The following is a 25,254-nucleotide window of genomic DNA, read 5'->3' as shown; positions in this document are numbered from 1 at the left end:
TTATTGGATAGTAAAATACAGATGAAAGGGTTAGATGTTAATTCAGTACTCAGTTATGATTTTAAAAGTAACTAAGCTGATTCAGCACAAATACTCAAGTCACTGTAATTAAGTAATTTTTTGGAAGGGTACCTTGTACTATTAGTGCTGAGTTTGTGTCCACCGAACAGGAACGTTCAAGGTTGTTTTTGTTTCTGCGGGGATGTATTTACATGAAACACCGCGGTTCATGTGACGTCGTTAAAGTTTCTAAAACTGATCTGAAAAACGGGCTAAAGACAAGTCAAATACAGCTGATTCTTAGGAGTCAGTTTGTCGTGTTGTGTTTGTGTAAGCTCGTTAGCGTCCAGTGAATGATGTGTCCTTGTTAGCCGTGTTAGCTAACTAGCTTTTATTCATTTGACTCAGCGCTCATTTATAAACATGGAGCAGACAGCCAGCGTCAACGCAGATCCTGATCAACGCGCCGACGGTAACGGTGGGTCTAAAGGTGCATTCATGTGCTCCTCGGACGGTCCCAGTTTCCGAGATGGGAAGTCGTTATTCCGACTTTGGTGTGTTCATGTGCTTTTTAGGTCGTAAAATTGAAACAACGTGGATTCTCCTGAGGGTAGAGTCGGCTTTGTTACTCTGAATCCGTATGGAGGCATCATGACTTATTAAAAGGATAATGCTACATTTCTAATTAATCTAGGACACTTTATGTGGACAGCAGCTAATGATTTAAATTAAATTACAAACCATATAAGCAAAAAACGACATGCAATTTGTGAATTGATACAAAGTTATCAAACATTTCCTCTCATCTGTCATATTTCTATGTATATGACATAAACAGACGTCAACTCGGAAACTCCTGGAACAAAATTGTCTCCGATTTTCCCAGTTGTTTTCCGACTTGAGGAGGAGCGTTCACGTGAAACGTCCCAGTGAGGAAGTCATTTATTATTCATTATTCCGACACCACATGAATGCACTGTAACGTCTGTCAGCAGTGGGGTTTGTTTGACTGATACATATCAAATGACATGTCATGTGAGTCGCTAAAGGTCTCGTTTATCTCTTATTTGCAGGTCGTTGCACACAATGGCGCAACTGGGGTGGATTTTGGTGAGTGTCCCAACAAGTTTGAAAGAAACTGAAGGTCTAGTTTCCCATAACACTGCTGAAATACAGCAACCAAATTTAAACTGGTGCTACCAGTTTCCACAACTACATTTAAGGTGACATATGCAACCTTCAGCAGTAAAGCAGTGTTAGATATTAAAAAAGGAACCAATGCTGATTGTCGAACCCCACAACTTCCTCATAGTTTTGGCTTTTTTTTAAACTTGCTAACTTACACAGTCTACATTTACATACTTAAACCTTGAGACCTCAAAAATAGCAAGGACTTCAAAACCTAGTTTTGAGTTTCAGAGGCTTTGTTTTCTGCATTCTGCTAAGCTTTAAAGAATGCAAATAAAATAAATACACTGCAATAGCATTTTGGGTATAAACTAACATTCATCAGTTTTTTTATTTTTTTTTTAGCCCTGTCCCTTTAACAAAAAATTAAACTACTTTAAAATACTTTTCTTAAGAAATTCTACTTTCCATGAAATCTGGTTTGGTGTATCTGTATTGTTTTCAGGGTGGAAGATAGAGAGGAGATAGGGAGAAAGCAAGGAAAAACAGGAGCCTTCTGGGAAAATCGGGAGGGTTGGAAAATATGCATTTGGATGTACATTACAAAAAGACTGAGGGATTACAGAACTGTGCAAAAAACTGCAAGGGCGCCTTCGTCATGTGTTTCTTAAGTTCATCATGTTTTCTCTCAAAAAATCCAGTCGGTTTCCCCATGTAATCTTTGTGTTTTGTTTCAAAATGCCACTTGAGTTTAGCAGGTTTCATAGCCTCGTTCGCCAGCGATTCATAGCACAAAACACAGTGTGGTTTGGTGTCCTCCTCATATCCAGTCCAAAAATATCCACATTTGATGTAGTCACTGTGGTATTTTCTCTTGACTTTAGTGCTGGACTTTTCGCGTTCATGCCAAGTTTCACAACTTTGAGCCGGGTTGTCGCTTGCTGGCGAACCGCTCTCCTGGGATTCAGCGCACACAGAATCACTTGTCGCCACGGCTGAACCGCTTGTGGGGCCTGAATCACATGCATCAGGACAATGCACCTTTCCTGTTATGTCGGAGTTTTCAACTTTCACCACTCTTTGAGAAAGGCTGATCTACAGTGAAGATTCAGGCTAAACACGTGGTGTAAAGAACATTTTTCTTTAGTCAACCTGGCATGTCGGGGCTTTAGGAGACTTGGATTACACCAGACTAGCAGTATGGAGGCATTTTTTGTTTACATTCTGTTGTTTATTACATTTGAAAACTGGTCACCATTCACTTCTATTGTTTGGGAGATTCTGCAACACTGTTTTGTGAACCAGTGTTTTGTAGACTAGAAATCTCAACCTGACCTTCAATCAGCGTGAGGAGATAATGACTAAAGTTTCATTTTTGAGTGGACTATCCCTTTAATCAGAGTATTATGCATAATTTCTGTTCTATTTTGTCCTGCATTGTAGCTCATAATTTAAGTATCATAATATTCTAAATGGGGTGAATGAAGATCTGTATCAGATACCCAGTTTTGAAACATTTCCCAAAATGATCTAATATAGTTACAAACAAAAAATTAAGTCTTCTACAGTTTCAATATTGGACTCACAAAATATATAATTATTTTGTCCATTATAATCTCTTTCTTAGAAACTTGTGACATGGATAAATATCACTTCTAATCTTAAAATGAGTTTCTTTCGCCTCTGGCTCTTCGTTGAATTGTTATCAGTGTAGTTTATCTATACAATCAGACAAATAGAAGGAACTGAAAACTTGTGTGTGGTGTTATTTATGTTTAAGAAATGAAACTCTTGACATCGACAAATAAGAAAAAAAGAAGATTTGTTGTTCCCAAAAGTGTTTCAGATCATTTTCAATGTCGTGGTAAAGAAATCTAAAACAATATAAGGAGGAGTAATGCTATTATTTTTATTAGCCATTTTTATTAGTTGGAAATTAGCACCAGCCAAATGTTGGTAAAATATGAACTGGTAGATTTCAGACACAAAATAATGACTCACTATTGAGTGGCTGGACGGTCACATTTTAAAAAGCCACAGATAGTTGGTGCAGTCTGATGAGAGTGCTGATTAGTGCTACATGGAGGAAAGTTAAAGGTGAAAGGATTCACAATACAATTAAGATATCAGTGTCCTTTTTAAATTTACATAATGCCAAATCATAACAAAAGTACTGTCACTGCACTTTTCATATAGAGCAGGTGTAGACCCCTACAGAGACCCAACAATTCCCACCATGTATAATCAACTGTCAAAGCCTGTCTGCATTTAATTCTAAGCCTTGTTTACTTATATTTTTGTCATATATTTTACATCTAAACTATGTTCTTCAACTACTTTTTTTATTTAGGATGAGCTCTTGTAAAGACAGCATTAACCACTTGTGTATTAAGAGGTTTGGCATGTACGATTGAGATCTCAGCTAGTGCCTCGGTTATCGCTTATTGATGAATCTGCTCACCCTGTTTTATCTGTCACCTCTTCTGATTACCACCTCAGGCTCCTTGGTTTGTGCAACAACTTTGCTTATGTGGTCATGCTGAGCGCTGCCCACGACATCCTCAAAAAACAAGAGTCAGGAAACACCACAGCATCTGTGAGAAATTTGTGTTTGAATATTTTCTATTAGCAGTGACCCTTGAAGCTATAAAGCAAATTTTTTACTTTTTTATCGATTTTCTTTTTTCTGTCTAGATTACAGCCACAGCAGCCGTGGATTTCTCAGGTGGGAACAGTAGCAACAGCAGCCGCTATGACTGCAATCCTGTCTCTACTGCGGTAAACATTCACTACACAACACAGAGTAACATTAACCAGTATTTTGACAGAGAATTATTAGGTTTTATGAAAGACGCAAGATAAAGAAAAGAGTAAACCGACTCTAGAAATAAAAGTACTGTAGAATCCTGTGTTGTTATGAGACTAAATTACAAAGTCAAGCTTGAGCAGAGATACACAAAAGTAAGGGCGTGCATCAGACATGTAAAATTAATAATATAAAAAATAATGTCCAAATAATGCCAATAAATGTCCACATTGACATTTATAGCAGAACTAAGAGCACGTCCTTGATTTTAGACAGCACTACGCTGTTGAAATTCACACTCCAGACAAGTTAGTACATAGTGTGCAAAGTGTATTACATGACAGTGTACTAAGGGACGTATCCCAACTGAGACACAGCTGTCGTCTTAATGACAGTTTCCGCTTTTCTCCTCAGGCTGTGCTGTTAGCCGACATCCTCCCAACGCTCATCATCAAGATGTTTGCTCCCTTTGTGATCCACAAAGTGCCTTATGGGTAAGATGATGGTTTTCACTTCTGAACATTATTGGGAGAAGTTAGCCTTCAAGGCTTTCTTTCAGAAAGGCTTCAGGAAGTCAAGTGTCGTAGAATAAAGAGGAACAAAGTCTGTGGTGAGCAGGTGAAGATTTACCTTGTGAGGCAGCGAGATCAGAAGATCACATGAAAATCAGTCTAGCCAGGCATCAAGCTATCCGTTTGTGTCTGTACCAAAAGTGGTGACGCCAATCAGCATCCGAGGAGGGGCTACTGGCGTGGTTTTAGGTGTGAAGGCAGCGAGAAGTGTCCATAGAAGCAACTTGTCTCAAACAAACAACGGCGGCTCCTGAAGAGGTTAGCGTAGATACTGTGATAGAAGTTATATCAGAACTGGAGATTATTTCTTCATTGAAAGAAGAGCTAAGAACAACACTGAAGGCTTCTCTCAATTGAAAATATGTTTTCGCTCTTCTCCTGACCAGCTTCAGCAAGAGTTGACGTCAAATAAGTTTTTCGCAAATATGTTTTTTTTTTTTATCATTTTATGTACATCTAAAGCAGTGGCTCCCAAAAATGTTCTTGTATGTCCCTCTTTCAGAGGCTGAGACAGGTTTACACACCCCCACTCCACAATTTTTTATCAATCATTCATAATAATTTGGGAAGGAACTGGCTTGTACAGTAGGCACTAGGCATGATGGGAGCATCACTATTGTACCGTGTTGTAAATTTTGTGTCTAATTCCTGTTTTTCAGTTTCCGAGTGTTGTTCTGTGCCATCATGGCAACAACAAGCTTCCTCCTTGTGTCCTTCTCCTTAGCTGTGTGGATGAGCATCCTGGGTAAAGATGCCTTTTTCCTTTTTTTTCTTTAAAGAGATATTATACATTTTAGTCAGCTTTTTTATCATTATTGGTGGTGGAGCTGATGAAGATTAGATACAGTGTAGAATCTTTTGCTTCAGCTTTGTTTCCTGTCTGCCTATCTCAATGTGCTGATTCCACAGAAAGATGATATTGTGTAAGTCTTACCCTGACTGGCTCCTAGAATTACTTATCACCATGTTAAGACTGATCACAGTACTGATCTTTAAGTACAAGTTTGTGTGTCAAAGGACTTTCAGAGAGGGAGCAAAATAAATATAACTTAAGTAGACAGAGTGTTGGTATTATAGTTGCTGTGGCCATTTGTCAAATAAAAATTAAATCAAACTTAAACAGAACTTATGATCAGAAGGCCACCAGTTAGTCCTCTGCAGCAGCTGTGTGTTCGACTCCTGCTTAAGGCCCTTTGCTGCATGTCATTCTTCTACTCTCTTTCCTCCTTTCTTGTCATGTCTTCAGCTGTTCTATAAATAAAGACATAACAAAGCCCAAAAAAAAATGGCATGGGCATGCACATGTCATATTCATGCAGAATTTCTGCATTTATTGAGCTGTATTTATTCAAAACAAGCAAGCAAACAAAAGGATTCATGTTTCTTGCATGTCTCTCCTGCTGTGGTCAAAAAAGACCCACCCAGGTGCATGCTGGTCCTATCTCTGCCTTCCTGCTTGTAACTTCAGGTGCCTACAGCATCAGCTAAAACACAACCAAAAATAGTAAAGAACACAAAGAAAAAACTAAATTAGCTGCAAAGGAAAGTAACACTAGTTAATATTTGGAATAAACAAATTAGAAGCAAAGGAAAATACTATCAAAACTAAATACAAAGAAAATAGCTCCTACAATAGTATTAGCAGCAAGTAGTGTGATTTAATACCAAGGTTCTCTTCCTCCTTCCAAACTAAGGCTGCACAGAACCTGAACCCAGTTGCAATTTTTGAGAAAGACAAACTATGTGAGAAAGCAGCATTATAATGAGGTACTGTAGTGCTGCAGAGATGACATGACCTTTTTCAGTGAACATGAAAATTGTGATGCAAAACAGATCATTTCCACTAATTGTATTGCATTCACAATTTCAGTCAAAATAATCTAAATATGCTGCGGGGACACAGACCCTGCAGCCGGGCCCCTAGTTTGACTGGTAGGGCCATTTTTTTTCTCTCAAGGAGGCCCTGGGACATAAATGAGCTATGGGCCATATGTTGCTCCCACTCTCTGTATACTGAGTATTCAAAAATGACTGTTGTGTGACCTTTCACCTGATGTTGCAAAATGAAGAGGATTGATAAGTGTCCCACACCTTACTGCTCTATATATAGTGAACTATGACTGTGGTCATTATATAGTTAGAAGTGAATGAGAGAGTGATTTGGAAACAGTGGAGTAAATATGTGTTTTGCAGGGTAAACTTAAAGGGACAGTTCTTTTTTCCCATGGCCTGTAGTACTATTTATCCATTTCAATTTTTAGTGTGAGTTTTGGAGATATTGAATGTGGACATGTCTCTCTTTTCTCCAATATAATGGAACTAAATGGCACTCAGAATTTGAAAAATTTAAAACCAGTGTCTCTGTCCAAAAATCATGACCTGGTTAGTCAAGATAATCCACAGACTCTGTGAGCAATGTCATGTAAGAACTGCTTTCTTTCTGTAGGATAATCTATCGGAAGTATTTTAGAATCTACTGGAACTACTTTCTTTCTACTGGAAAGAAAGTAGTTCCTACATGTAGCTGGTCACAACAAGGTTTGTGTGTTAGGTGAGTGCCATCTAGTCCCATTATATTAGAGATAAGACAGACATCTCTATGGCCGATATCTCCAAAACTCTGCAACTCACACCAAAACTATCTACATTGATAAATAGCACTACAGGCCAGGATAAAAATATGTATTTTTGACTTTGTGGTGAACTGCCCCTATATCTACCTTTATCTATAAATTGAGTGAGCTAATTCCCTGGAAATAGACCTTAAATAAATATATTTTCCATAAACATTTTGAATTGTTGGAACAAATAACATTAAAGTGTCCTGCAGCCATGAGTCAGCCATTAAAGTCAGCCAGCATACACAATACTGGAGCCCTGGAACAGACACACTAAAACAAATACAGCCATTAGCAATGTTCTGAGGTACTGACAAAGGTCAGTCACATTACAGTTGTTGTCTGGACAATGGCAGTGATTTGATCCTGCAGCAAAACTGAAATGCAGTGGAAATGTTGAAAGTCAAGCTGAATGCCTTAAAAAACAATAAGAAAGCCTTGTTAAACTGTACTGATGAGATTTATGTTGAGATAATAGAAGACAGCTTTGTCATCCACAAAAGTGAAGAGATGTGTATTGTCCATCCAGTGGTCCAGCAGCTGTTCAGTGCAGGTCATCATTTTGAAGGAGAGCTATAAGACTGTGAGCTGTGATACTAGAGCTGATTATTTATCAGTTGTTAAATTATTCACCAACTACTTTGATTAGTAATATTTTGATGAGTCATTTTTTAAGAAAAAAGTTGCAATTATCTGATTCTAGCTTCTTAAATGTGAATATTACCTGGTTTCTGAGGACGTCATCTCGGACGTTGGGAAACACTGATCGACATTTTTCACCATTTTCTGTCAATGGACCAAAAAAGTAATTGATTGATCAAGAAAATGAGCGACTGATTAATTGATAATGAAAATAGTTGTAACGGGAAAGACTTGAAAAATAGGTCCAATCATGTGGAGCACACAGACATTTGTCTCCATGTCCTCTTTCATCATCATGTCTTGTTGAGTTGTCTTTCGTCTCTTGTTATGGCACTTTTGGTCCTGTTAGATCTTTTTGATTATTTTTATATCGGTTTGTTTGTTTTTCGTCCTGTTGTGTCGTTTTTCATCTTTCATCTTTCATCTTTCTCTTTTTCATCAACATAGTTTATTTTCTTGTTAGATCTTTTTCGTCTTTCTTTTTGTTTTGCAATTCTTTCTTGTTATGTCTTTTTCGTCTTGTTATGTCTTCATTTTTTCTCTTTTTGAGGACACTAGAAAACTAGGTCAAGTTACTGGACCCGTTTTTCAACTGACAAGATTAGACTTAATTGATTATTTGAGAAAATGATCAACAGATTATAATAGATAATGAAACTAATGGATAGTTGGAGCCCTATATGATTCAGGTTTTACTTTAGAGCTAATTAAAGTAAAGGAGAATGACTTAGTATGCTTTCCTGTATTTTCTGTAATATATATACTGTTACAGTGTTGGATGTTCACATTAAACATGGCCAAAGTTAAAATAATGAGGTAAACACATGTAGAACTAATCACTGTGAGGAAAAGCTTGAGCTTTACTGCTCTGAATGCAACGTTATTTTTTTCTGCTTCATGCAGCCAGCTCACATCAAGTAATAGTACACACCCATCTACCTGCTCAGACTGTCCGCTCTGACAGAGGTGATGTACAGCAAGTCCGACCAGGACTTGGATCTCGATCATATTTTATGAAGAAAATATTTTCTGGTTTTGCCTCTGATGTCCTCCAGCTGCTCTGAACTCTCTGTGATTTTCAGAGTTTCTTGATGGACGGATAGCTTTAGTTGTTGCAGAGGTGACTGGTAACTGCTGCTGTATCTTAGCTGCTGTTAGCTAGTTATCTTAGTTAGTCGTACAGTTAGTGATTCTCCTTGGGTTCTCGCTGGGTTCCTCCACCCTGAACCTGAAAACCTCCTCCAGCAGACCTCTCTGTCCTAACTCCCATCTGAGAGAGTCATCTGATGGGGCCGCTGGCTGCATGGCTGATTCAGATGACCAGCTAATGGCAGCTACATTTAGAAGCAGTTAGCAGGTCAGAATAAGATGAATAAGGATTTTTTTTTAATCAGCTTCTCTAGTGGAGTCCCAGAATAAAAATCTTGAACCTTCTTATACAGTATCAAACACTTGTGGAAGTCTAAAGGGAAATTCAAAAGTCATTCTTCTTCTTTATTAAACGAAGACTTAAACACTCCTGTGATTATTACTTGTGTCATTCATGAACATTTTAAAGCCATCTCTGACCCTCAGATGAACCTCTGTGTCTCTAGGAGTGGTCTTTGCCAGTATCAGCTCTGGACTTGGAGAACTGTCCTTCCTCTCTCTCACGGTCTTCTTCAGCAGGTAAACACTAACACACTCCTTCCTGTCCAACCTCACATGATTTTCTCTAATCCATGTAGACAGATCAAAATGAGAAGTTTTTGAACCAGGTTTTCTAATAGTTATAGACATTTATTTATTTTCATTCGGATTTTTGTGAATGCTAAAATGAGAAACTAAACACTAGAACCCATATTACACCAGTCTTTGCTTCCCACCACTGGCTTACCAGTTTAGATCAAATTTCAAGATCTTACTCATCACTTACAGAGCCCTCATTTGGCCTCGCCAAACATCTCTGATCCTCTGCTGCCCTGCTCCACCTATAGACAGCTCAGACCAACTGACCCAGGTCTTATATACATACCCTGCACTCTCCACAAAAGCCAAAGGTGATTGTGCTTTTTCTGTCCCATCTGCAGTGTTTGGCCTTCCTAGGGCTAAAACCTGGATATATTTATCAGGCTTGGGGAGTAATGGATTACATGTAATGGTGCACAGTGCACACACAGCTGTCAATTCATTATCATGACTTCTAGTGAAAAAATGATTGACTGGGTGGAAATTTTTTGTCTTTAAATCAAAACTGCCCTAAAACATTATATTAGGCTAAACAGTTTCACCATGTTTATACTGAGGTAATCCAAAAGTAACAGAAAGTAATCAGGTTACATTACTTCAATATTATAATATTTGGATTACATTACTGACTACTTTTTTTAATCAGATATTTAGTAACTGTATCAGAATATATTTTTAAAGTAACCCTCCCAACCCTGGTTTTCATGTATGCATATATAGTTTATGTGTTTCTCTGTGTATGTGTGTATAAATCATGTATTTTGGTATTATGTTACATAATATGCTTTTACTTTTTGTATGTATTTACTGTGCAGCACTTTGTAACGTTGCTTTAAAAGGTGCTATACAAATAAAAATGTACTTATTGACTAATAAAGACACATAGTTTGGCTTGTAAACACTGGTTTCCCTTATGTCTCAGGGATGTACTGGGAGGCTGGGGCTCAGGGACTGGTGGTGCTGGTGTTGCTGGAGCCCTCCTCTACTCACTGCTCACCCAAGTCGGCCTGTCGCCCCAGAACACACTTCTCATCATGCTGGTGGTCCCATTTGCTATGGTGATCAGGTGAGCATGGAAGAAATTCTGTATTTTAAGAAGCACTTTCCAGAATTTATGACTAAAAAGGAAAGAGGCTACTCTTCATAAGTTCTTATTCTTGTATAAATGTTGTATTCTTCTCTTGTTTTACTCACAGTAATAATAAAACCATTCCTCCTGGTTTCTTATTTTTTCCTCCATCAGCTATTTCTTCCTGCTGGTGCCTCCACCTTCATTACCTCAGTGGAAAAGCAAGGAGACAGAATATACAGCTGTGAGCTCAGAGGAGAGACGGCAGCTGATGGATGAATCAGAAGAAGAGGAGCAGGACAAATCAACCCCAGGTATTCAGAGTCACCAATGTATTGCTTTTGTGCTTGGTGAGTGGGCTAATCTAACAGCAGAGTTTAATGTTAGCTGCAGTTGTGCAACATGTTCATTTGGAGGAGTTTTAATCTTTAATCTAATCAGACAGTGATAGTCGTGAGTTTCAGTTTTGTGGGGGAGGGAAAAGTTTGAGGTAAATTTGCATTTATGATAAAAGGAAGTTTTGTTTGCTCTTCTTACATTAGACACCAGGACATCTTAGGACATGTCAGTCCTTCTGGTCTGTTTGTCTACTTTGATGTAGCATTTACCTTAATCCCTGACAAATTTCTCGTAAGGGAGACAAGTAAAGTAACTTTGTCCTTGATTTGTAACATCAGATAACAAATGATCCTGACTGTTTAATCTTAATCTTGGTTTGGTTAGAGGATGGCGTGTATCTTTCTGATGTATATTTTGTCTGCATTGGTGGTGATAAAAGAATCTGCATGGTTTTGTGTGCGGAAACTGGTGTGATAAGGTGGATGTCATCTGCTCTGTGGCGGTGTAAATTGAGTTTGGATTTATATGATGAAGCCAGTACAGAATTAGGGAGATTTCATTTGAGTCACCAAATAAATAAAAGACTGTGGAAGAAATTCAAGAAATTTAAGATTTATATCTGCAGTACAGCTTTTTATAAAGTATTTAAAATGTGTTTATTGTTTTACTGAGAGATGAGAGCCTGGTAATTCCACTGAAATGCACTTATACAGTCTCATTTATGATTTTTGAGTGGACTAAAATGTCTAAAATGTCATACATTGTTTTGAGAGGAAATAAATTATTTCTAATTTGTGAGGTGTGTATATGCATGTGTATATGATTTATATAACATGCTTCAAATGCAGTAAAAATCTTCAGGACTGTTCATTTATGGTCAATGGCTTGTCTTTTTTTTTTTTGTTACAAAAGTGGGTCTCCAGAGTCAAAAACACCGGATTAAGAGCTGATCAGTTTATGTGTATTTTATTCCAACTGCTGTGTATCCTACTGCAATTTTCAAATCAAAGGAGGCACATCCATCCATCCATCCATCCATCCATCCATTGTCTTCCTGTTATCCGGTGCCGGGTCGCGGGGGCAGCAGTCTGAGCAGGGAGGATCCCAAGCCCTTCCCAGGCCAGCTGAGTGACATAGTCACTCCAGCGTGTCCTGGGTCTTCCCCAGGGCCCCCTCCCAGTGGGCCGTGCCCGGAACACCTCCCCAGGGAGGTGCCCAGGAGGCATCCAATATAGATGCCTGAGCCACCTCAGCAGTAGCTCAATGTGGAGGAGCAGCGGCTCTACTCCAAGCTCCTCCCGGGTGACAGAGCTCCTCACCCCATCTCTAAGGGAGCGCCTCGCCACCCTGCAGAGGAAACTCATTTCAGCCGCTTGTATCCGAGATCTTGTTCTTTCGGTCATGACCCAAAGTTCATGACCATAGGTGAGGGTAGGAACGTAGATTGACCGGAAAGGCAAACGTAGATTTGCCTTGTGGCTCAGCTCCTTCTTTCCCACAACAGACCAGTGCAACAACTGCAATACTGCTGCCGCTGCACCAATCCATCTGTCAGTTTCACGCTCCATCCTCCCCTCACTCATAAACAAGACCCCAAGATACTTGAACTCCCCCCCTTGAAGCAGGGACTCTTCTCCGACCTGGAGGGAGCAAGCCACCTTTTTCCAGTCGAGAACCATGGCCTCGGACTTGGAGGTGCTGATTCTCATGCCAGCCGCTTCGCACTGGGCAAACCGCCCCAGTACAAGCTGAAGGTCCTGGTTCGAAGGAGCCAACAGGACAACATCATCTGCAAAAAGCAGAGATGAAATCCTGTGGTCCCCGAACCGGACTCCCTCCGGCCCCTGGCTGCACCTAGAAATTCTGATTCACATGATCAGGTTGTTGTCAGGTTTCTGCAGAGGCTTGATGACGAGTTGATCATTTGAATCAGGTGTGTTGGAGCAGGGAAACCAGGGTTGGGAAACACTGGTCTAAAACTCGAAAGATTCAAGTTTATCTAAAGAACAAAACATTATTAGTTGGTAAAACTTTTTCAAAATAATAGTTTCAGTTGGGCTCAAAAACTCAAAAATTAAAAAATGAAGTAAGCTGCTTTGAAATTTTGAGTCTCAACTGTGTTTGTTTTTACAGTACAGGACAGTTTAGTCTACTTAATAAATTAGACTAAATAAGTGTATTTTGATGGAATAGACAGGCTCTTGTTTTTTTCCTCTCATCAGTAAAACAATATATGCATTTTAAATGCTTTATTAAAAGTGTACTGCAGATATAAACCTTAAATTTGCAGAGTTTCTTCCATAATATTTTATTTATTTGGTGACACAAATAAAGATGGGTCATGACCCAGTCTCTGGGAATGACTGGCCGACTGTAATGGTTACAGTAATGGTTAGGTGTTTATCTCTTGTTTGAGTACAGCACACACTTTGCATTCTGACTGGTGACAGCTGGTGACAGATATCAGGTTGTGTTTTGTCTAATTTAGATGGTAAAGCCATAATAATGGCTGACTGCCCTGGTGGTCAGAAGTATTTGAATTCATAGTACTTTGTACTTGTTTACTAATTAATTAAAGCAGTCTGTGTGCTCGGCTGGTAACACACTACGCCTCATCATGTAAATTATTCAATTAAATATGAAGAATAATATAGCATATGCTATGATTTGATCAATCTGTCTGTTATTTTTTAATGAATCGATCAGTGGTTTGGTCCGTAAAATGTCAGAAATTTGTGAAAAATGCTGATCACTATTTTCCAAAGCCCAAGTTGACGTCCTCAAATGTCTTGTTATGTCCAAAATATAAAGATTTTAAGTTTTCACTCATCAAGAGGACTAAAGAAACCAGAAAATATTCACATTTGAGAAATTGAAATCAGAGAATTTGGACATATTTATTTTAAAATGACTCAAAATGATTATTAATTGATCATCAACATAGTTCTCCTTTTTGCTAGCAAACCATACAGCTCATTTTTGCTGGTGTGAAAACTGTCAGTTCTTAGCAGATATTTTATTTTAGCATGATTTCAAAAGCTAAACCACAACGTGAAATCAGGAAGTGACTTAATAATTGATCTGTATGAGCCATGTTCAGGGTTGGGAGGGTTATTTTAAAAATGTATTCAGATACAGTTGATAATTACCTGTTAAATAATGTAGTCAGTAACCTAATCCAAGTATCATAATATTTAAGTAATGTAACCTGATTACTTTGCGTTACTTTTGGATTGTCTCTGCATAAAATATGGTGAAATTATTTAGCCTAATAGAGTGTTTTTAGGGCTGTAACTAACAATTATTTTCATCATCAATTAATCTCCTGATTATTTTCTCGTTTAATCGATTAGTTGTTTGGTCCATAAAATGTCAGAAAATTGTGAAATATGTTGATCAAAGCTCAAGATGACGTCCTCAAATGTCTTGTTTTGTCCACAATTCAAAAATATTCGGTTTACTGTCAGAGAGGAGTAAAGAAACCAGAAAATATTCACATTTAAGAAGCTGAAATCAGAGAATTTTGACTTCTTTTCTTTAAAAAAAAAAGACAAAAGATTAATTATAAAAATGTAGTTTAATTTAATAATTGATTAATTGTTACAACTCTCATTAGTGGTCCTTTCAAACACCAGTGAAATCTATTAGTCTATGGCAAGTTTACTACTGCTTTTTCCTGCTTTGCTTCAGGATTGGGGGTCTTTGCACCCCCACCTTGAACTTTGGTGGTGCATAAAACCCAATGTGGCCATGTCATAATTGCAGTATTATAAATATTTTTTCAAAATGGCTCAGCCTTTCACCACCCTCAATGTGACTGAAGTGTAATTTTAAGGTACTGCTGTTTGTTACTGAATAACTACACAGGCCATGTTCTCTTCCACATGAATCTAACAGAGAACAGGACCACTGGAGCTCTCACCTTCACTGAAAAACTGCAGATCATCAGAGTGAGTGTGCTCTTCACTTAACATCACACCTGAATGTGTGAGTATTTGTGTGGTAACACTCTGTATTCCTGTGAGCAGGGCCTGCTGAGGTTTGTGTTTCCACTGGGCCTCGTCTACTTTGCTGAGTACTTCATCAACCAGGGCCTGGTGAGTTCTCTGGCATCACATTCACCTCACTGCATTTTGTCAAAACAACATGTGAGATGTAATGTAACACAATCAGAGAAATAATTATGATCATATTGAACTAAGAATAATGTAAATATCTCCTTTTCCAGATGGAACTCCTGTATTTCCCGGACTTTTTCCTGTCCCATGCAGAGCAGTACCGCTGGTCAGGTCACTTCAACAAAACGTCACTCTGAAGGAATTACTGTATTGAAATGATCTAAGGGCAGCTTGGTTATTAACTGTGTGTGTGCTCAGGTACCAGACACTGTACCAGGTTGGTGTGTTGGTGTCTCGATCCTCCCTGTGCTGTGTGAAGATCAGGAAACTGTGGGTCCTGTCTTTGTTACAGGTGAGAAATACAGTATATATCAGCAGAAAGGGATATGTTTAGGCTTAAACTCTATTATTATCAGGGTGAGGAGGGTTACTTTAAATGTGTTTTCAGATACAGTTACTAATTACCTGTAAAAATGTTGTAACTAATGTAATCCAAGTAGCAAAATTAAAGTAATGTAACTTGATTAGTTTTCCTGTTACTTTTGGATCACTTAAATTTAAAATATGGTGAAATTGTTTAGCCTAATATAGTGTTTTTAAGGCTGCAACTAACAATAATTTAATTGCTTTTTTCAATTAATTGATTAGTTGTTTGGTTCATGAAATGTCAGAAAATGTTGAAAAATGTTGATCAAAGTCCAAGACGACGTTCTCAAATGTCTTGTTTTGTCCACAGCTCAAAAATATTCAGTTTACTGTCAGAGAGGAGTAAAGAAACTAGAAAATATTAACATTTAAGAAACTGAAATCAGAGAGTTTAGACTTTTTTTCTTTAAAAAAAAAAAACAGAACAATTACTTGATTATTAAAATAGATGCAGATTAATTAAATGGTCACTTAATAATACATTGATTGTTGCAGCTTAGTTGCAGTATTTATGTTCTTTAGGTTTATTAGTTTGTTCAGCTGTCCCTTCCATTGTTGTGCTCAAATGATTTATTGATTGATTGATTTAAAGACAGAAAATATTGAAATTTCCACCCAGTGAATCATTTTTTCACTAGAGGTCACGATAATGAATTGACAGCTGTGTGTGAACTGTGCACGGTAGGATATCATTCTTTATTTTAAAGCTGTAATCCTACTAATAATCCACATTTTTACTAAATGTATCTGTAATCTGATTACATCTTTTTTTTTTAATCTGTAACTGTAATGGAATACATTTACTCTTTTTTGTATCCAGATTATGTAATCCTGTTACATGTAATCTGTTAGTCCCCAGGCCTGCACATGACTAACTATGGGTAGAACAATCTGTCATCTATTGGGTGACTTAACTGATACCTGTGGTGGGGCAGTGTGGGAGGCTGAGGCTCAGCAGATCAAGCGGGGCTGACTGAGACCAAAAATTCACGTGGTGTTGTTTGTGTGTACAGATTTTTTTTTTTTTTTCCATTTTTAAGATAATCTAAAAATATTATGCTGGTAAAAGATGTTAAATTGATTGTATTATTTAGTTATACTAGTCCTGCTTTATGCCTGCTGAGAGTATTAATATATTGCATTCAGCTCATGTTGATAGTTGCAGAGTTTATTTGGTGCTGTATCGTTCACACTCAGCTGTCATGTCAGCTTAAAGCCACCAGATGTCACTGTTAACACACCCTGCTGTGATATCCACCTCATCTGTATAGAAAGGAAGGCTTGTGTAGTTCCTGTCAGTTTCACTGTAAATATGCATTTAGATATTCGTTATATATTGATTTCACTTTGGTTATATTATTGTTTTCACTATTATTGCTGTTGAACTTGGGTCTATGATTATTGCACATCAGTTTTCAGTTAGTACAATATACTGATTTTCATTTTATAGTTTCTTTTTCTATACAAGCACACACAGTGATCACACTATCACTGACAGGTGTTGTTTGCATGCTGACCTGGGATTATTATGTATAGAATGCTCATATATATGTGTTCTTATAATCATTGTATTATATGTAGAAAGTGTACTCAGTGTTTCTCCTTGTGCGTAGGAGAGGACGGTCAGTCAGAGGACAGCCAGAGACCATACAGTACAGTTAGTCCTGTCTATGAGCACTGATTACATATAATGGATTTGATGGATCTCGGCACAGTCTGGACTGGACTCATTCTTGTTATTTGTAGTGTCCCTGATAATATGATTTAGATGTCGTACGGTAAAGAGTGTGCTCATATCATATGGAGAGACACAAACATCCACACACAGACATCAAGATTTATGGAAGTGACAGAGATTTGTAGGGAATAATCTGCTTAGAGAAAAACAGACTCATGATGTCCTTGGGACAATAAAGATAGCATCTGGTGTCTGCTGAGACAATTCTATAGTACAGAAGAGAAACAGATGTCCTTTACAAGTAGGTGTCATTTGGAAAAACTGACACATATTGGGAATCTAAATGGTTACTTTCTCATGTGAAAAAATACTATCTTTAAAACTATTTTAACGAACATGTTAAATATCTTCAAAAATCTTACTTTTTAACAGTCTGAGGCTGTCAGTGGCAAAAGTCAACTTTTACTGAACAGACTTGACTGTGCCTAATTGGCCATAAGGATTACATTATAGGAAAACAGGATGTAGGTTGAAAAATACCAAAATTACCCTTTAATGAACGGATAAAGTTCAAAGAGAAGGATACAAGCTTAATAGCTTTTGACCTGTTAGTCAATACTGCACTGATCTACATACATGAAAGAGTTGTGAGTTTTGAGCCCAATAATAAACCAAAAAAATAAATAAGTAAATAAAATAAAATAAAATAAAATAAAATAAAGACATTTTGCAGACCTTTCATCTTTAGTTGAGATAATTTTCTTCTTTAGATAAACTTAAATCTTTGAGGTTTAGAAACTCACAGTTCACAGTGAGTTGTGAACCTGATTTGTCATTATTTTGGTGTTTGAAAATTAATACTTTTTTTATTATTATATGAGGGGTTTCTTAAATTTAAAACTATTTTTTATTTTAGTTCATCTAAAGAAGACAAGTAAATAATCTTACAAAACATTTTACTTGGTAAATGATTTCAAAATGGGTTGGGTTCAAAAGTCAAAACCTTCTCAACTTTTTTGTTTTTACAGTGTAGGACAAGCGTGAGTTTAGCCTATGTCATAAATGAGACAAAATAAGTTCACTTAGCTGGATGTAACAGGCTCTTGTTTTTTGTCTTATCAGTAAAACAATAGATACATTTCAAATGCTTTATAGTATGTATACTGCAGACATCAATCTTAGATTTTCAGAATTTGTTCCATAGTTTTATTTATTTGGTGGCCCAAATAAAATCTTCTGTGACCCACCTGTGATTCACAAACCAGTCTCTGGGAATGACTGCTCTATAAAATGTGAAAAATATCGATCAGTGTTTTCCAGACTCCAAGATGATGTCCTTAAATGTCTTGTGTTGTCCTCATCCCAGAGATAATCAGTTTACTGTCAGAAAGGAGTAAAACAGAACAGAGAGTAATCACATGTGAGAAGCTGAAGTCAGAGAATTTTAACTTCATTTTCTTTAAAATATTACTCAAACCAGTTAATCTATTATCAAAATAGTTTGTGATTAAATTAATAATGGACTAATTAATTAATCATTGCAGCTCTAGTCAAGATGATCTAAGGTGGTAAAAATGGTCAGAAACATGCACAAATAAAGTCTTACTAAGATTTATTATATAAGGTTTAATGTGAACTGGGTCAAATGGTTTGTTGTTTTTATAAAGTGGATCTCCAGAAAAAAAGGTGTCAGATTCCTGTTGGTGTTCAGCTTGTGACTGCATACCCATCTGCTCTTCAGTGCAGCTAGTTTGTGTCTTGTAAGGAAGTGCTGATGGCCAGGCTCTCTGTCCTCCTCCTCCTCAGGTGGTGAACGCAGTGCTGCTCGTGTTCGCAGTGCGGTACCAGTTCCTGCCCAGCGCCTGGCTCGTGTTTGCCATCATCGTCTACGAGGGTCTGCTGGGTGGAGCTGCATATGTCAACACCTTCTACTTCATCAGCAAGGAGGTCAGGCCTACTTTCTCTTACTTGACTTGTTAATCTGGGTATCCACATGTCATTACAAGTCGAGCTCGACCAATCATGGGCCTGGCCACTATTCTCTCTGATATTCAGCATTTTTACAACTATGGGAATCTTTATTTTTATATCCAATTGCCAATAATAATATTAATTGAAAAATTTGCTATTTTCGACTCAGATGCAGCCACCTCGCTCTCTGTAGTCCACTCTGCTGTCTCGCTCTCTGATGTCCCGCCCACAGCACTATCTCACTGTTAATTTGCCTACTTTATATATTGTTGGGTATCTCAAGGGGATAATTCACCCAAAAATGAAAATTAAGTCATTATCTTCTCACCTGGATATTATTATTACTGTTGTTTATTGTTGTTGCTATCAATCATATGAAGTTACTACTAGTTTGCCATCACTTGCATTATTTGTGTGTATTTTTAAGGTCTTCATAAGTTTGTTCAATTTTTATTTAGATGGAGGCTTCAAATAAGTTTTGCCTCTCCCTGTACTGGATATTATTTATACATATTATTTATTATTATTTGGATATTATTATTAAATAACTTTGCCTTTTTGGAGTATATTTTTTTAATTGTACAAAATCAAAACTATCCAACTAACTAACTAACTAACTAACTAACTAACCCTCATGCTGATTGAAGGTCAAGTTTAGTTTTTCAGTCCACAAAACACTGCTGGAGTTTAACAGGAAAACAGTTTTGCAGAATCTCCCAGTTGAAGCAAACGGTGACCACTTCACTGTAAATCCTTAGCTTGGAGCCACATTCACGTGCACATACACCCTGTCTGAACTGTGTGTGTGTGTTGTGACACACCATCACACCACACACACCCAGTTCAGATGGTGTGCAGGTTTATGTGAACAGCTCCAAGCTAAGAATCTACAGTGAAGATTCAGACTAAAAACATGCTATAAATAACATCCTTCAAGTCAACTTGGCATGTTGGGGCTTTAGGAGACTTGGATTACACCAGACGAGCAGTATGGAGGCATTTTATGTTTACTTAGGTTGTTACTTACGTCTGGTCACCATTTACTTAAATTTTTTTTGGGAGATTCTGCAGTGCTGTTCTCCTGTTCTTTGGGTGAACTATCCCTTTAAAGTAGAATTTGTAGTAGAGCTGTTGTATTGGGTTGCATTAGATTTTGTGTGTGTCTCTTTACATGTCCAAGAAAATAAGGAATAGTCATCCACTGCTGTGTGACCCTGCTCCCTGTGCATTGGAGGTGCAGCTGTGTGCGTCGTTCTATATTAAATGTCTGCTGTCGTCCTGACGTCTGTCTTTTCTCCCACAGACTGAAGACAGACAGAGGGAGTTTGCCATGGCTGCTGCCAGCGTAGGAGACAGTCTGGGCATAGCTCTGGCTGGACTCGCTGCTTTCCCCGTGCACAGATACTTCTGTTCCCTATAACCCAGCCCACACACTGACCAGCAGGATGAATAAGCAGGACGTGGGCGCGTCCCATTTACAGGGTTTTTTTTAAATACACGAAATGAGTCTGAGACCATCTGACAAAAGCAGACTTCACTCCTACATAAAAATATTGACCCACATACTGTATTCAGAGCGGATTCACCACCAGTGAGCCATCCAGAGAGGTGGACACACTCACTAACTTATCCTCTTCACCATCTTACACTGATCGACTGATGCTGCTTTTTTGGACACACATGCCGGGCAGTGCTGTGAGAAAACTTACCTGTTGCCTGAAGAGAAAGTGATTCTGCCATCACAGCAGTGCAGAAAACATCTGTAGCTTGCTTTGTAGACCAAAATGAGTTGTGTGCTCACCTCAGTGACAAACAACGATGTGTATCGTGTAGCTGCTTCACAAGAAAGTCCTCCTGTTGTTCTATAGTGAGAAGCTTTGGTGAAGCAGTGAAAGCAGGACAGGCGGTGTTTGCTGAACACAATGAGGAAATGCAGTGTGAACAACACACAGCTAAAAGAAACAAAGCATACTGAAGTAATCACAATAGTTTTTTACTAATCAAGTTTTTACTGGTTGCATTGTGGCAGGTTCAAGCTTCACCTCTATGTGCAATTTATGGGATTTTTGGAGGCAAGAATATGAGGAATACTGGATGTCTTTTTTAGAAGGGTTTAAATACTAATTCTTGTAATTTGCAACAAAGGGTTGGCTATGGGCCCTCACATATTTATAATTCATAAAACCACCAGACTATGTAATCTGTATCAGTATATGGATTGGTGACATCAGTCTGATAGCCAACATGTGAATTAGGTCAGTATAAGCACCCAATACAGGTACTGGAAGAAACAAACATACTGACGTAATCACAGTATTTTTTTATTACATTTACAGTTTATTTTAATCCTGTTTACTTAACTGTTAAAACTTTGGTGAATCCAAACTAAACCTTTAAAAAACAAGTCACACAATAATGCAAACAATATATCCGGTCGAGGCAGTGGTAGACCAACAACTCCTGTGTTCTGTGAGGTAAAATTACTGATTCATCTGAAAGAAACAAAGCATATTGAAGTAATCTTAATTTTTTAAATTAGTTTTGTTTTTACTGGTTGCATTATGCCAGGGTCATAGTTAAGCTGAAGAGAACTGAATGTCTTTTTTAGAACGGTTTAAATACTAAGTATTTTAATTTGTGTGACAGTGGGATGGCTATGGGCCTAAAATTGCACTATTACATATATATAATTCATAAGACTATGCAATTTGTATCAGTATGGGGATTGGTGACATCAGTCTGATATCCAACATGTGAAATAGGTCAGTATCAGCACCCATTACAGGTACTGGAAGAAACAAGGAAGGAACAAGAAACAAACATACTGAGGTAATCACAGTATTTTTATTTTATATTTTATATATATTTTTAAATTACTTTTATTTTAATAATGTTTACTGAACTTTTGAAACTTTGGTTAATCTGAACTATTCCTTTAAAATGCAGAAGTCACACAATAACACAAACAAAATAATGGATCGAGGCAGTGATAGGCCAACAACTCCTGTGTTCTGTGATTTGGTAGTGATTTGTCAAAGGAGTCTGGTAGCTTTGCGGAGAGTGATATAGAACTGCAGTATCCTGTTGAAAAAGGCTGTCTGAGAGCAAGGTAAAACAATTAAAATTTCTTAAATACAGCATCAGGGCTGGATATCGTATAAAAATTACAGTATCAATATCAGTATGAGTACCCTTAATGGAGTGCTTCATTCAGTACCTTTTTTTGAAGGTTCTTCTTAATGAAGAGCACTTGTGGTGATTGGCCGTAAGCAAAACCACATACATATTGTTATTTTATTTTTATTTTTTTTCTAGATCTGGGGATGAAAAGGTTTGAATGCAGCTGTTGTTTCAGTGCTTGGTACTGAGTTATTCAGTTGATAACTTAAAGGTAGTACCAATACCCAGGCCTATATAGCAGTGTTTCCCAAACTTTTTTCCTGGGGACCCACTTTTTAAAAATGACCCAATTCACAACAGGCATTATCAATAAATTCTTGGAAGAGTTTAGACCATTGCTGACCTTTTTTTTTTTTTTTTTTTTTTTTTTTTACCATTTTTTATTTTCCTTTCATCAGGAAAACAACATAGGACATTATAGCCCACTTCATAAATGAAACAAAATAAGTGTATGTAGATGGAATCAACAGCTTGTGTTTTTTTCCTCTCATTGGTAAAACAATATACACATTTTAAATGCTTTATAAAAGGTGTACTGCAGATATAAATCTTAAATTTGCAGAGTTTCTTCCACAGTCTTTTATTTATTTGGGAACTCAAAAAAAAAAAAAAAAGAAAAGAAAAGAAATTTGAAAAAAAATGAAAAAATATAATTGCAATTGTTTTACAGCTGTGATATGATTTGGGATATTAGAGGGAATTATAAGTTTTACATCATTATTTTCATTTTAATTTAGATTTTGGGAAGGATCTATACCAAATGAAGATGTGTTCTTAAATCTGTAGAATATGATATGTAGGCCAGGACATCTCTGCAGCATGACAATATTTAATTTAAATTGGTACTTTGACACACATTTTGCCTAAACTAAATATACAGTAGCATCTCCCATGATTTGAACAGGTCATGTTGCGATTTTGATAAAATTTTGATTACAGCTCTAATACACACCTGCACAGGTTGATGGTGGCCGGTTGGCAATTTTTAACATAGTGCCCAACCCTAATCTCAAGCCAGTGTTTGATTTGTCCATTCTGGGCTACTATAGAAACATGGTGGTGCAACAAATGGTGGACTCCATTGAGGAGGTGCTGCTCCCTCTGTAGATATATAACAACTCATTCTCAGGAAATAAAAGCCTCTTATTTTCAGGTGATAATACACTAATGATAACATACTGCACACTGGACCTTTAACAGAGTTGCTTTAACAGTGTTCACATCCAGCAGTGCACCAGTAGATGAAATAGTTGTATGGTTCCTTCTGTATTCTTAGAAGCAGGTTGAATGAGGTTATTGTCTAACTGACATTTTGTTGCTTTGTTTTTGCTTTTCAGGAAGTGGTGCTGTAAAAAGGTTGTGTAGACGTGACCAAAGATGCCTTTAACAATGAGTTTCTACCTTTTTATGTGTGTTTTCAGTTTTATACGCTGTAAGAATATGAGCTTTAAAATGCTAATAATTTAAATTTGATATGAAATTAGTGAAAAAGGCATTTTGACAAAAGTCAATAAGAACATTTTTGAGTATGGCTGTCACCTTTGTTTACATCAACAGGACATGCTGTCTTTGTTGTGCACTTTTGTTCTTTGTCTTTTACTTGAGTTCTGCTTTTTTTGCTCCAAAAATCTCCCTTTTCCTGTTTTATTAATGTAATGTAATTAAACTTAGTTTAAATCTGAATTTACAAATAGTAGTGATTATTGGAGTAATTAAAGAAGTACAGCCACCATGTCTTAATATACTACTACTACTACTACTACTGTCAATATCTTGAACACACCAGTGTGCACATTCCTACTGACATTTTAAACATCATTTATTATCATGCTGCTTTTGCTGAATTGTCATCGCTTTGTTACTTACATAACTCAGATTATGTTGCTTGTGTTAATTTGATGGCATAAATCTCCAGAGATGTTTAACTGTTGAATCGAGGCTTTAAAATGCAGCAGAAATTATTCCTATGTGTCATGTAAAATAAAAATGTAAATAAATTATGAAGTGCATTTCAAAAATGTGGTCTTCTTTATAAAGATACCCAATAGGATGTTATAACTGTACTCTGATTATTGCTTCTGGTAATTTTCATGAGGGCTGCAACTAATGACTATTTTCATAAATGGTTAAGAAAAAGTAAGAAAACAGAGAAATCAAATTTTGTAAAGCCCAAGGTGATGCCTTCATATTGCTGTTTAGACCAATCAACAGTCACAAACCCCAGAACATTCAGTTTACTGTCACATGAGAGAGAGAAAAGTAGCAAATCTACATAATTAAGAGGCTGAAACCAGGACAAATTATTCGGCAAATCCAGTAAATGTCTGGGTAGGAGCTCTTCCTGGAGTCAGATTGCATTTGTTTAATGTCATCTTTAGAAACAGATGCATGCATACACAAAAATCACACACACAAAAAAAAACTCTTAATGACTTCAAGAATTTTTTTTGTATCTTAAATAATGACTTACACAAAGTCATCATTTTTGATATTAAGTTTATTTCAAGATTCAAAGTTTCACAATATAATGACTTACAAGATTTTTTTTTTCATAACATTGGTGGAAATAAGATAGGAAGTCATTCCTGTATTAGTCCCACATCAGGAAAATTTAGTGTTACAACATTAAAGTATAAAAGTACATATATAAAGAAGCATCAGTAAAAATATTAAGAAATAAACTATAAAAAATAAAAGCATGATGAAATATAAAAAACATGAAAAATTTAAATAGAGGACATATGAAAATAAAAAATAGGAAAAATATGGACAGGGGAAATATAAAAAAAATAGGAACAAAATATTGATATTGCTCACTGAATGATAGTACACATGGTTGACGTACTGAATATTGCACAATGAAATGTGTTCCATATTAAAATGTTTAATTTTAAGCCTTATTTTTTTAGGAATATGTCACTTCACAGTGAAGTATGGACCACCTCCACAGTGAAGCACGGTGGGAGCCGGCTGTCTGAC

The 25,254-nt window shown here is 37.0% G+C and overlaps 1 protein-coding gene across 1 annotated transcript; it reads left to right on the top strand.

The window, feature by feature from the left end:
• The first annotated feature begins 226 nt into the window (after window positions 1-226).
• Window positions 227-21,190, top strand: cln3 (CLN3 lysosomal/endosomal transmembrane protein, battenin). The gene is made up of 15 exons (XM_084744723.1): window positions 227-478; window positions 1,074-1,110; window positions 3,628-3,724; window positions 3,823-3,906; window positions 4,349-4,428; window positions 5,166-5,251; window positions 9,362-9,434; window positions 10,417-10,560; window positions 10,738-10,877; window positions 14,800-14,852; window positions 14,931-14,999; window positions 15,131-15,186; window positions 15,279-15,372; window positions 18,931-19,071; window positions 20,399-21,190. Exons 1-15 carry the CDS (start codon window positions 424-426, stop codon window positions 20,513-20,515), a joined length of 1,326 nt encoding a protein of 441 aa, XP_084600849.1. The 5' UTR covers window positions 227-423; the 3' UTR covers window positions 20,516-21,190.
• The last annotated feature ends 4,064 nt before the right edge of the window (window positions 21,191-25,254 follow it).

The sequence above is a fragment of the Lutjanus erythropterus genome, chromosome 19, assembly GCF_056507025.1.
Source record: "Lutjanus erythropterus isolate fLutEry1 chromosome 19, fLutEry1.hap2, whole genome shotgun sequence".
Classification (NCBI taxonomy): Eukaryota; Metazoa; Chordata; class Actinopteri; order Lutjaniformes; family Lutjanidae; genus Lutjanus; species Lutjanus erythropterus.
The sequence above is the reverse complement of the archived record's forward strand: the minus strand, read 5'-3'. Positions and strand labels throughout refer to the sequence as shown.

Coding starts and splice junctions, on each gene's coding strand:
- cln3 (XM_084744723.1), top strand. CDS start 424: ATGGAGCAGACAGCCAGCGTCAACGCAGATCCTGATCAACGCGCCGAC. Junction 3,725..3,822: donor CAGGAAACACCACAGCATCT/GTGAGAAATTTG, acceptor TTTTCTGTCTAG/ATTACAGCCACAGCAGCCGT. Junction 5,252..9,361: donor TGTGTGGATGAGCATCCTGG/GTAAAGATGCCT, acceptor CTGTGTCTCTAG/GAGTGGTCTTTGCCAGTATC.